This window comes from Dendrobates tinctorius, unplaced genomic scaffold (assembly GCF_039654945.1).
Source record: "Dendrobates tinctorius isolate UK_male_01 unplaced genomic scaffold, ASM3965494v1 ptg000086l, whole genome shotgun sequence".
Lineage (NCBI taxonomy): Eukaryota > Metazoa > Chordata > Amphibia > Anura > Dendrobatidae > Dendrobates > Dendrobates tinctorius.
In genome coordinates, this window is record NW_027361754.1 from 3,281,866 (window position 1) to 3,295,492 (window position 13,627).

General features: G+C 46.1%; 1 protein-coding gene across 1 annotated transcript in view; it reads left to right on the forward strand.

Annotated features, from left to right (window-relative positions):
- The window catches only part of PDE9A (phosphodiesterase 9A), a 58,601-nt gene that overhangs the window by 9,098 nt on the left and 35,876 nt on the right, over window positions 1-13,627 (forward strand). Inside the window, exons 6-7 of the mRNA XM_073584899.1 lie at window positions 3,439-3,509; window positions 4,151-4,235. Coding sequence (XP_073441000.1) covers window positions 3,439-3,509; window positions 4,151-4,235 — 156 coding nt within the window. The remainder of the gene's footprint in view (window positions 1-3,438; window positions 3,510-4,150; window positions 4,236-13,627) is intronic.

A 13,627-nucleotide genomic window follows, 5' to 3' on the forward strand; every position in this document is an offset into this window, starting at 1 on the left:
CAACCCTGGACTGCATCAACCCGTGATGTCCTCCTGCCTTCGTTTGTTATCCTGAGACGTGTACCCGTCCCTGATGTGCGGAACCGGGAGCCTTGCATAACTGTTTCGTTTATGTACCATGTCTTGTTCAAGTAAACGTTATGTCTATACCTGAAGTTGTGCCGTGTCATGTCGTTCTGCCTCCTCATCCACATGCTCAGCTGCCACAGACCCCAGTCGCTACCCTTCCCTAATCCGGGTAGGCCCGGCCCTGTGGTCCAGTGGGTCCACATTCCATCCCCACCTGGGACGCTCGCCCCACGTTGACGTGGTCAGTAGACGTGGAGGTGCCGGCTGGGCCACGTCTGCGGTCGCTAGTCGTGACATGCAGCAGGATGGTGCTCCATCTCATACATCCATCTCTACAACTAAGTTCCTCCAGGCAAAAAAGATCAAGGTGTTCAAGGACTGGCCAGCCCAGTCACCAGACATGAACATCATTGAGCATGTTTGGGGTAGGATGAAAGAGGAAGCTTGGAAGACAAAACCAAAGAATCTAGATGAACTCTGGGAGGCATGTAACACTTCTTTCTTTGCTATTCCTGATGACTTCATTAATAAATTGTATGAATCATTGTTGAACCGCATGGATGCAGTCCTTCAAGCTCATGGAAGTCACAAAAATATTAAATATGACTCTAATAGCAGCACAACTCCATTCACCTTATGCAACATATATTTGTATTTTAAGTTATTTGTTTGAATATCGCATTACTTTCTGTGGCCGACAAAATGTTTGTCTTGCCAAAATCTGACCATTCTGTGCCCATTAAATGATCAGTATTTCTGCATTGATGGCAATTTATTTTCTTAACCTAAACCACATTTCGGAGGGTTTCAGCTTTCAAAAGAATAATTTATACAACCAATGGATGAATTTAACGTCAGGTTATAAGCTTTTATTTACATAACATGTATAAGCGACACAACTTCTGTCAGGAAGTTTATAAATCTGTATGTAGTGAGCTCCTTCTAGCGGTGACTGTATAAATTTGTATGTAGTGAGTTCCCTTTAGTGGTGACTGTGTAACTCTGTATGTAGTGAAGTCCCACTAGTGGTGGCTGTATAATTCTGTATGTAGTGAGCTCCCTCTAGTGGAGATTGTATACATTTGTATGTAGTGAGCTCCCTCTATTGGTGACTGTATGAATCTGTATGTAGTAAGCTCCCTCTAGTAGCTGTTGTATAAATCTGTGTGTAATGAGCTCCCTCTAGTGGTGGCTGTCTAAATCTGTATGTAGTGATCTCCCTCTAGTGGTGTCTGTATGTAGTGAGCTCCCTCTATTGGTGACTGTATAAGGCTATGTGCACACGTGCGGAATTCCCGCGGATTTTATGCGCTTTTGCTGCGTTTTTTCACCACGAAAATGCATAAAATAAGCAACCCAATGAATTCAATGGCATTCAGCACATACTGTGCTAATGCTGTGCATTTTTCCTCGGCAGAATCACATCGTGGAAAAATACGCAGCATGCTCATTCTTTGTGCGGAATCGCGGGAATTCCGCACACATAGGAATGCATTGATCCACTTACTTTCTGCATATGGCTATGGCCACCATGCGCAAAATAAGCGGATCATGTGCGGATGGTACCCAGGGTCTGGAGGAGAAGATATACTCTCTTCCAGGACCTGGGTACCATATCCCTGTTTAAAAAAATTAAAATAAAAAATTGTGATATTCTCACCTTCCGGCATCCCCCTCAGTGATGCTCCTGGCAAGTTTCGTTCACAGCGATGCCTTGCGACAATGACCTGTGATGATGTAGCAGTCTCATGTGAAGCTACGTCCTCTGGGGTCATTGTCGCAAGGCATCACTGGGAACGGGACTTGCCGGGATCATCTCGAGGATCGGTAACACTGCAGGGGACCCCAAAAGAAGAGAATAGCACGATTTTTTTTTATTTTTTTATTTTTAACATAACTTTTTACTATTGAGTCTGCATAGGCAACCTCAATAGTAAAAGTTGGTCACTGTGATGAAGGAGCAGCCGCCATCTTAGATATGGGGCCACATGTCTGAGCTTGGCATCCATTTTGGTCTAAGTTCAGGAATTACAGGCAGTTAAAGGCTTCTATACCCCCAGGTGTTGTGTACTTAGTAAATACAAGCAGGATTTAGTGTTCCAATGCTAAATAGGCAGGGCCATTGGTGTGATAATGAGGATAGGCCCAAAACAGAGCTTCAAAGCTCAGGTATGGACCCGTGCCAGCAGGGGGCCGGAAAAAGCCTAGGGCTTCAATTAGAATGTACCTGCTAGCAGACGCAGGAATATACGTCCTTTTGTGTGTCCCAGATGCTTTGGCTCCATCCTAGGAGCATGGATTATTAGCCCACCCTCTGACACAGGGGGAGGAACCTAGCATGTTTAAGGACTCGCAGCCCCTGGCAGACATTCATTCCTTCACACAGAAGATCCGGACAATGACGATCTAAGAAGGACCTGGGGACAGACCTGCCGAGGGGAGCAGCGGCCCATGCTTTGGGGGTCTGTCCGACAACTAAGATTCTTGTACCTGTGGACTGGAAAGCTCCCCAGCACCCACATGACCCTACAATCTGGTAAATTGACCTCCAGCTTAATATCTTAAGTCTTGTACCCTTATTGTTATATCTTTTCTCTGACTGCAAATTTACTGTATATTTCTGTAATTATCTAGTGCGCCCTTAAGGCAGTTAAACTATAAACTTAATCTTGGGCTGATGCTTTTACTCTGATCATGAATCTTAGAACCCCCAGCGGGTAACAGGACCTCCTCCCCGGCGACCATTTGCTGTAGGTACAGTTCCCTTACTGACCTGAGAGACAAAGGGGGCGCCGGAGAGCTGTACCTGTGTAGTTACGTCACGGTGGTGACGTGGGAGGAACGGGTCTGTGTGTGTTCCTCCACAGTCACACTAGTCAAACACTATGTTTGACGAGTGTGACCAACCTGTCAATCAGTTTTCCAAGCGATCTGTAGCTAATTACGCTTGAAAAACACTAGTTTTTCACGGGAATTCCGCATGCGGATTTCCAGCGTATTTCCCGCGGCAGGGAGTTGCAGCTGAAATTTCCGCGGCAATTCCGCACGTGTTCACATAGCCTCAATCTGTATGTAGTGAGTTCTTTCTAGTATTGACTGTATAGATCTGTATGTAGTGAGTTCCCTCTAGTGGTTGCTATATAAATCTGTATGGATTGAGCTGTCTCTAGTAGTGACTGTATAAATCTGTATGTAGTGAGCTCCCTCTAGTGGTGACTGTATAAATCTGTATGTAGTGAGCTCCCTCTAGTGGTCGCTGTATAAATCTGTATGTAGTGAGTTCCCTCTAGTGGGTGACTGTGTAAATCTGTATGTATTGAGTTCCCCATAGTAGTTTTTTTTTTTTTTCTTTTTTTTTTTTCTGATCAGAGCTTTCAGAATTAGTGAGTTGAAGAGAGAAGTCTATGAACGTCTCACAACATTGGAGCGTAGGGTCGAAGGTGAGACATTGTATTCTCATAACCCCACAAGAAGCCTTCCTTATTGTCTCTGTAATTTCATTTTTGGAAATTATTTTCTAAGAACAAAAATGAGTAAATGTTCCAGATATAAACCAGCAGACTCGGATTTACATTCAGCAGAGGATAATTGTGAACATACAAATCTTCTAACGTCACTTGAAGGGGTTGTCTGGGGCTTTTACACTGAAGGCCTTTCCTTATGATATGTCATTAATATCTGATTGTCAGGGGTACGACACCCTGAACCCCCAACCATTGGCTACTCCCAGTGCTGGCAGCATCTGGATGTGCTGAGTTACAGAGCTGTCAGCAGAAAAATGGCTGCGGCCGGGTATTCAGATCATTAGCAGTCAGATGTGTAGTACCGGGCCGAGGGCACTATGACGTTGACGGTCCTTATTAATTTAGTTTTTATACATAGATGAGCCATGACTGTCACGGCTGTCCATACCAGCACCCGGTAGAGCTGAGAGGAAACTGTGCGGAGCGCCGCTGCCACTTTGTTGTATAGTCACAGAGTTCACTCTCCTATAACTCAACAATGTCATGTAAGAACATAAGAAGCTTCGCCCTTTGCCCGAAGTCCCCTGTACCTTATCTCTCCGGCCCTTGTCTTCTAGTGGAAGGTCGAAAAGCGATTGATATTGACAAGTGTAAACTGGAACTGAAGCAGCTGCGGGATCAACTGGAGGAAAGAAGCAGCAGGTCAGTGATGTCCAGTTCGTGTATGAGCAAAATTAAGGCTATGGGCCCACGTAGCGTTCTAAAACGCACAGTGAAAACCGGACTCCTTCCCAAAAATCGCGCGTTTTTTTCCGCGCGATTTCACCGCGATTCTGTTTGCGATTTTGCCGCGATTTTCTCAAGCACTTTCCAAGCGATTTGAAGCATCGCTTGGAAAGTGATTGACAGGTTGGTCACACTCGTCAAACATAGTGTTTGACAAGTGTGAGCAGCTTTTTACTATTGAGGCCGCCTATGCAGCATCAATAGTAAAAGATAGAATGTTAAAAATGATAAAAAAAAATAAAAAATCGGGGTATATTTACCTTCCGAAGTCCCGCGCTGCCATCCCGGGCCTCAGCGTTCCCAGCGATGCCTTGCGAGACCTGTGATGACGTTGGTCTCGCTCGTGTTACTATAGCGATCTCGCAAGACCACGTCATCACAGAACCTTGCCGCAAGGCAATACTGGGAACACTGTGGCCCGGGATGGCAGCGCGGGACGTCGGAAGGTAAATATACCCCGATTTTTTTTTTATTTTTTTTATTTTATTTTTTATTCATTTTTTTTTACAGGGGTAAGGTACCCAGGGCCTGGAGGACAGTCTCCTCTCCTCCACACCGTGGGTACCAACCGCACATGAGACGCTTAACTTCCCGCATGGTGGGAATAGCCACATGCGGGAAGTAAGCGATTCTCATGCATTCCTATGGGTGCGGAATCGCGGCAATTCTTTGCGATTCCGCACAAAAGAATGATCATGCTGCGATTTTTCCGTGATGCGATTCCGCCGTTGAAAAAAGCGCAGCATTAGCACAGCATGTGCGGAATGCCATAGGAATGCATGGGGGCGTTCTATACACGATTTTTAAACGTTTTCGCGGCAAAAATGCTTAAAAATCGCATCGTGGGCACACAGCCTAAAGCTGATCCCCCCCCCCCCAAAAAAAAAAAACAAAAAACACATTGAGCGTTCTGTCCGCATATGAGGCGAATAAAGATGTGGCTGGTCTGAAATTCTGTAAGGGATTTCACTATATTAATGTTTTTGTTTAATTTTAAATAAAGTTCAATAACCTAGAAAAGAAACACAAATATGCATGCGATGCAATAACAACTTCAAAAACGAGGTAGATGACGGACAGTTGCTGAGACAATCCAAAGATACCGATCTTCGGATCGGAGAAGCCACACTAGGCCAAACTATCTCCGACCCAACGGTAATCCAATGGACGAAGTACTAGGGCAGTGTTCTGTTCATGGTTCATCCTACCGGAATGTCCTCAACTGGTAGTGATTTATGGCAGACGTGCCAACCGTGACAGACTTTGTTTCCACGTGAGCTGCGATAAGATCTCGCAATGTGGACTAACCTTGCTATGGTCTTGACAAGTTTCATCCAATTGGAGAAGCGTTCGAAGTGCTGGCAACCGAGGCTGGAGGTTGGTGTAGTGTTTGTGGCCAAAGTACTGACCTCGGAGCGGACTTCTGGATCGCCATCCGGATCCTGGATGCTGAAGACTTCCTGGACACATTCACTTCCCTTCTGTTCCAACAGAAACTTAGGACCTGAAAGCCAAGAAGAGTTAGCAAAAGAACTTATAGACATAGGTCTAGTGGCATGGTCAGCTGGATTAAGTTCAGATGGGATATAGTGCCATTGTTCAGGCTTGGAAGAACTCCTTATTCTCTCGATGCGGTTTCTGACGTACACGTAGAAGCGCCTTGTTTGGTTGTAGATGTAACCTAAGACAACTTTACTGTCACTGTAGTATTGAACGTCATCTATGTTGATGTCCAGCACATGCTGTATAAAGTCTGCAAGTTCTACTGCAAGCACGGTCGCACAGAGTTCAAGCCTGGGAATAGTGTGGTCAGGCTTGGGAGCCAACTTAGCCTTGCCGAAAACGAACCCAACGTGATCTTGATTGTCGGGTTCAGTCATCTTCAAGTAGGCGACAGCTGCAATGGCTTCTGTGGATGCGTCTGAGAACACATGGAGTTTCGTCCTAGTGCTAGTGGATCGCCCTCCCAGGGCTGTGGGGTACTCGGAGCCGGGCCCGGTGGATTTCAATGGGAGTCATCACGGTAGCGGTGACCCAGTCCGTGGCCCTGGGCCTCCATTGTAAAAGGGGGATGTTGAGTGTGCGAATGCTGATTAAAGTTTATGAGTGAATGATTCGTGACGCCACCTGTGGTGTTCGGCAATGAAGATGTTAAGCCGGCGCTGCAGACAGATCCTCTGGGACAGATGATGGGGTGCAGCAATGATGGTGTGGCCCTCCACAGGTAGGGCTGTAGTCCCAGGACAGTGTAGGTGAGGAGAGAGGGAGGAGATGTAGATGGTGCGGTGACAAGCACAGCAATGTAGCAGTGCTGAGTGGGTTGGCACAGGAATAAGTGGAGGACACCAGGGCATGTAGTTCCAAAGCTTTACTCACAGTCTGTTGTGTATACAGGTGCCCGCATCCATGCTGTGTCCTCCAGGTCAGGAGCTCATCCAACTTCCAGGCGAGATGAAGTACTCCCTTCCAACACTCCACCAACATATGTGCCTTTTCTGAACGTCTCCCTTTTTGCACCTATAGTGAAGTACTCTCAGTACTGAGTTACACTGGAGTTCCTCCTGTCAGAAGTTCTTATGAACTCTACTTGTACGGCAGACAGCTGTAGCCTGCTTCAGGAACTCCTTGCTACCATGTCCCGGCTCACTATCGTTACTGTTGTGCCCCCAAGTCTTGTGTGGGAATAAAGTGGTGACAACTTCTATTCCTCCGGTGTCTGCTGCAGGACCATTAGTATCCATACAACCTCAGGACCGGACCCCGGCCTTGCGCTGTGAACTTGGGAAGGGTTCTGCTCTAACCCTAATCCTTAGTCCTCCTCTCCTTACGTTCCGTACTAATCCTTCTTTCTTATGGAGAGAGTCAGGCTTCCCATCAATGTCTCTTTCCTGTGCCAGCAGACCCAGGTCACTGTGGTCGGCTGCAGCACTTCCTTCATCCATCCCACTCAGAGGATCTTTCACTCCTAGACTCTCTGAGTCAGACTGACCAAATCCTAAACTCATCCCGCTCTTTTTTTTGCCAACTAACTCCACCCGCCTCCCAGCACGCTTCGTGTTCCAAGCAAAGGGTGCTTTGCTACACTACTATGTTGTGTGGGATGCAGGTGTTGGAGCGTGGTCAGGTGTCTCCACCTTACCTGGATGGTGGGGTACCACACCTCAGAAGGAGGTGCAGTACCTCTGTGGCGACTGAACCCTCAGGGCGCCACATACCCCCCGTTAAACACAGCACGTCCGCGGGCTGCAAGTGAAACAAAGTTAGACAAACAAAGGAACATACAAAAATGTTTTGAATGCTGATAAACAATTCTTATCTAAGCTTCCCAATGTGGGAGGCATTCACTCTTGAACGTTGCAAAACAACTTAACAGACTATCTATAATTACCTAATTTTAAAGTGCTATGGCCTAATAAACTTACTACCAGTTCAAGTACTATTATCAACACGTTTTTCTTCTCTTTATCTTTTTTTTTTTGTTAATTTGTTTATTGAACCATAAACAAGTGTACAGCATACATTCTGGTATATAATGTTAAGCATAATATAACATACACATATACTTCACACGACATTAGAATGTACAGCAAAATGTAAATACCAGTTGCATACAAATAAAGCAAAACTTAATGTAAATTAAGTCACAATGGCCTTGTGTTATTATTACAGTGATGAGATTTACGTGGCTTCTAAACCGTCCCTACATCTACAAGAACAAAAACTATTCCGCAGCCTACTTCCACACAATTAGCTGTTTATTATGTGACATCTCCACTCTACAAAGTGAGGTGAGAGGAAGTCTACCTCTCCCATATCTTTTCGAATTTACCTGGGCACCCTCTGTTCTGATATAACGTGCGCTCATATGGCATCATCGAGTTCACCAAACTGATCCAAGACCCGAGAGAGGGAGATGAACTCCCCATCCACCGCAATGCCAATACTTTTCGTGCCATAAACAGTGTCTCCCTTAGGAAAATCCCAACATATTGACCCCATGTCTCCTCATCCCACACTCCAAATAGACAGACCAGTGGCTCAAGGGGAACAGGAATTTGTACCAGAAATGCCAATAGTGATGTCACCTCCCTCCAATATTATGCAACAATAGGACAACACCAGATCATATGGATAAAGTCTGCATCTATTGAATGACATCTCAAACATTCCGATGATTGGTATCGGCCCATCTTGAAGAGCCGAGTTGGAGTCAAATATGATTGATTTATAATATATAATTGTATCATCCTGATATTAACAGACAGAGATACTTTGATGACTCTAGAATTTCTTCCCACTCCTCTCCCTGTGTATCTGGGATGAGCCTTTCCCACTTCTTCTTAACGGAGTCTATGGTGGATCCTGTCCCTACTGACAACATATATGTATATACAGAAGAGATAAGACCCTGGGGCCCCTGTGATTTAAGGATCCCTATCAAGGGTAGAGATGAAATAGCGTTATCTTTACCTATACTTCTCATGTGCGATTGAAACGCTGATCTTAGCTGTAAATAACGAAAGAACTGAGACCTCGGGACACTGCGATTGACTTGTAATTGTTCAAAAGAGATCAAAGTTCCATGGTCATACAGATCACCTATCGTAGAAACACTATACTGAGCCCAAAACACGGCAGATGGATGTTCAAGTAATGCCAGAAGGTACCTATTATTCCATAGGGGCATCTCAGCTACAATATCCTCAAATCCAAGCACGCTCTTAATCTGTTTCCATATTGATCGTGCCAGACGAAGCAGGGGCAGCAGTCGTGAGACATTTGTTTTCCTCATTTCCAAAAATCCCAATGGACAACTAGTTTGTGCGGCATGAAGTAAATGGTTTTCAGAATTAGGTAGGTGACCGTCGGGCATCCACGTGCTTATGGCTTTGGCCTGCCCAGACAAATAATACAGAAAGAAATCGGGTAACGCTTCCCCCCTCCCTTCTTGGGCCTCTGCAAAGTGACTAGCTTAAGTTTGGGCCTAGTTTTCCCCCATACAAAAGATGTGATCTGGGAATGCAAATTAGCGAAAAAGGATCTGGGCACCACTACAGCACTATGTTGAAGAAAGTAGCTAAGCTTGGAGAGTAATATCATTTTAATTAAATTAATACGTCCGGCCACAGACAGTGGAAGTTTACCCCAGATTGCGAATTTGACTTTAACCATCTCCTGCAGCGGATATATATTAATTTGCAAATCCAGTTTACTGTATTTAGAAATATGGACACCCAGGTATTTAAAACTGGTTACAATGGGTAGCAGGGAGAGAGTCTCAAGTCGTGGCATTGGAGCACGGGAAAGAGGCATCAAAGCAGATTTCTCCCAATTTATATATAGGCCAGAATATTTACCAAATTTATTTATAATAGTGATCACTCTTGTCAGGGTTTCCTCCGCTTTGTCCATAAATATCACCATATCGTCAGCATATAGGCCTATGGTATCTGTCCGACCCGCTATCTCTATACCAGCAACATCAGGGTAAGATCTTATACGAACTGCCAGTGCCTCAATAGCAAGAGTGAAAAGGGCCGGGGAAAGGGGACACCCCTGACGGGTTCCCCTATGTAGTGAAAATGGCTCAGATATGGAATTATTTATGATGACCCGGGCCTTAGGCTTCATGTATAGAATACTGACCCATTTTTGGAATCTATGTCCGGCACCAGGGAGCTATATTGGACCACTGACTGGACTCGTCTAATGTTGATGGAGGTGCATAAAGCCAGTTTGGTCAGGGTGTATGAGGTCCAATATGACTGAATTCAACCTGTTGGCCAAAATTTTTGTAAAAATCTTATAATCCACATTTACCAATGATATGGGCCGATAAGATCCACAATCCAAAGGGTCTTTCCCCCACTTTTTAAGAACTATTATATTAGCCTCATAGAAGGATTCCGGCATGCATCCCCCCTCCCAAATCCCACGAAACACCGTCAACAAAAGAGGCGCCAGTATCTCCTGGTATTTCCTATACAGTTCAACAGGGAATCCATCCGGCCCAGGGGCCTTCCCAGAGGCCATATCCTTTATGGCATCCTCGACCTCCTTCAGAGTAAACTCAGCATCCATAAAGGCCCGTTGGGAAGGACTCAGCGTGAGAAACTCTATGTCTGACAGATAATTTAGACACCCCAGGCCATCCACATCAGTCTTAGAGTTATACAATGAACTATAATAATCAGAAAAACATTTCAGTATTTCCTCAGTTGAGGAAACCAGAGTACCATCCAAGTTGCGAACCTGTAGGATTGTTTTTGTTGTATTATGCTGTCGCACCAAATAAGCCAAAAATTTACTAGCCTGATTCCCTATTTCAAAATAAGATTGTCTAGTAAAAAATAGTTTACGTTTAGTTTTAGTATCAATATATTGAGTATGTAACCTTTGAGCAGTCAGCCATTCTATCCTATTACTATTAGTTTGATCAGATATATAGGCTGCCTCCGAGTCTTTCAGACGTCGCTCCATCTCGCCATCCTCCTCTGATGTCACCCGTTTAATATAAGAGATAGTAGAGGATAAACAACCCCTCAGATAAGCTTTAAGAGCGTCCCAAAATATATTAACATTTCGGGGTTCAGGGTGGGACGAGACGAAGCAATGTAACTGATCCATCGTTCTATCAGGCTATTTTATCAACTTCAGCCAAAAAGGGTTCAATTTCCATGTTATCCTGTGGGTCGATGGGCCATATTTAAGATTAAGAACAACCGGACTATGGTCTGAAATTCCCCTACTACCATGTTCAATATCATCCACCCACGGCGCCAGACTGCTCGATCCACAGATGTAGTCTACATGAGTCAGAGAACGTTTAGTGGAGGAGTGGCAAGTATACCCCTTCGTCTCAGGATGGCGCATTCTCCATAGATCCAGCCACCCGCTTCCCGCCATAAATTGTGACAACTGGGATGTAACTGGGGGGGGGGGGATGTCCCGCTCTGCACTCCATCGCCTAGTCTCAGTTTATCTAGATGATTATTCATAACCAAATTAAAATCTCCCATACAAATGACGTGTGCATCTGGGTAATTCAGGGCGAAACTCAATGCCTTCTGGATAATTGAAATATTCGCTGGGGGAGGGTTGTAAATACACAGGATAACATATTTCTGAGAGTTAATTACCGCATGTACAAACACAAACCGTCCCTCAGGATCTTTCAGGACCTCCCTGGTCTCCCACCGAACATCTTTATGAATTAATAATGAAACTCCCCTGGAATAGCTGGTGTGGAAAGCATGTATAAACCACTGTACCCATGGTTTTTGCACCCACTGAACCGTATCCCTGGTCAGGTGCGTCTCAACCAAAGCCACAATATGAGGGCGATATTGTCTAATTTGTGAGAATACCTTAATTTTCTTTTGGGGGTTTTTATGCCCCTTACATTCCAGGTCATACAAATCAGCTGAAAACCCATTCCCGCCTATCTGGATATGTTGCATAGTGGTACCCGAACAGAGTGCAGAGATATCACTTAGAGAACAAAGTCGGTATCGGCTGCGGCATTGAAAACCTTGAAAAAAGAAAAAACAAAACAAGAACTTAGTGATATAGGAGCACAGTCTCACGCCCCCATAGAAAAATAAGGAAGGGATACCATCACTGAACACAGCGTCCGGTATTGTTGGTAACTGGATACTCGCCGAGAGAGCTCTAATTAGACCTGTAACTGAGAGGATCCAAATTAACAGCCGTTACATTAGGATTCCTTCGCAGGGGATCCCCCATGGGACCGCAGCCACTCAGCTGCCTCCGCCGGATCTGTGAAAAATACGGAGGTACCTCCGTGAACAACCCAGAGCCGAGCCGGATATATCATCGAGTACACAATGTTTCTGTCCCTGAGCCGTTTCTTGACCTCGATGAATTGTGCCTGTTGCTTCTGTAGTTCCATGGAAAAGTCCGGAAAGATGGAGATGACGGCATTATTGAACTTTATGGGACTTTTTAGTCGTGCAAGACGCAGAATGGTGTCTCTGTCCTTATAATTGAGCAGGCGTGCCAGGAAAGGTCGAGGTGGAGCCCCCGGAGGCAGGGGTTTTGTAGGGACCCTATGAGCTCTTTCAATAGCGAACACTGAGGAGAATTCATCTCCCAGGGATGTCTTAAGCCAGTCCTCCAGAAACTGCTCAGGATGCTGACCTTCCGAGCGCTCAGGCAGACCAATGATACGGATATTATTCCGACGCATTCTATTTTCCAAGTCATCCGCTTTTTGCTTCCAAGCATTCATGGAGCCCGCCACCTTCGTCAATTTGGCCTCCATAGGTGTAACGGTATCCTCCACCTTGGACACCCTCGTCTCCACCTCCGTAATACGCCCCTTCATGGCTGTATATCGTGACGAAGTCTCCCCACCTCCATGTAGACATCCTCGATTTTCTCCGTCAGGGATGTCCTGGTCAGAGAGAGCGCCCGCATCAACTGCTCAAACGCCTGTTTAAGGGTCAACTTCTCCTGCTCCGTCTCCTCCTCACCCCCGGAAGGGCGATTTTTGCGTTGAACTTGAGAGGAGGTATTCCTAAGAAGTCATGCACTCTCGGAGGGATCGGGTCTGACAAACTCTTTTAGTTTTTCCGCCGCTCCCGTTCCCTTAAATCGACTCATGACTGATTACAATGGGATCCAGTGAGACAGCCAGAAATGTGTGCCACGAACAATTCCCACCTCAGAGGGCAATCACAGCAGGGTTAATAGTAGACGTTTATAGTTCCAGCACAGGCCACGGATAGGAGGCCACACACAATTGTGAGCACTATGCAGGAGAGTCTCTTGCGGCCAGGGGAGGGAGAGGGCAATCGCAGCAGGGTTATTAATAGATATTTATAGTTCCAGCACAGACTGCAGATAGGAGGCCACATACAATTGTAAGCACTATGCAGGAAATTCTCTTGCGGCCAGGGGAGGGAGAGGAAGCCCCACAGAGACAGCAGCAGTGGGGGAGGGTGCTCAAAGCTTCCCTCGGTAATGGCACCAGCTGGCGCAGTGAGGGGTTAACGGAGGGGGAAACACGCAGGGCCCAATTTTTCAGGGCACCCACCGCGTGTCCCCTCTATTTGTCTGCCGATGTCTTCACTGCCCGCGGTGCAGCGGTGTGGGTCAGCGCCGCAGCTCTCAGCAGCAGATCCTCACGCCCAAGATGGCCGCCGCCTCGTGGAGGAGCAGGATCAGCCTCCCTCTTCGGTCTCCTCAGCCGCCTGCCCGCAGAAACCACCTCACGTCCTCCCGCAGGGTACCGGGGGGTCCCCACTTCCAGGGGGTCCAGATTGCCGCCAGTAGGTCACTCAAAA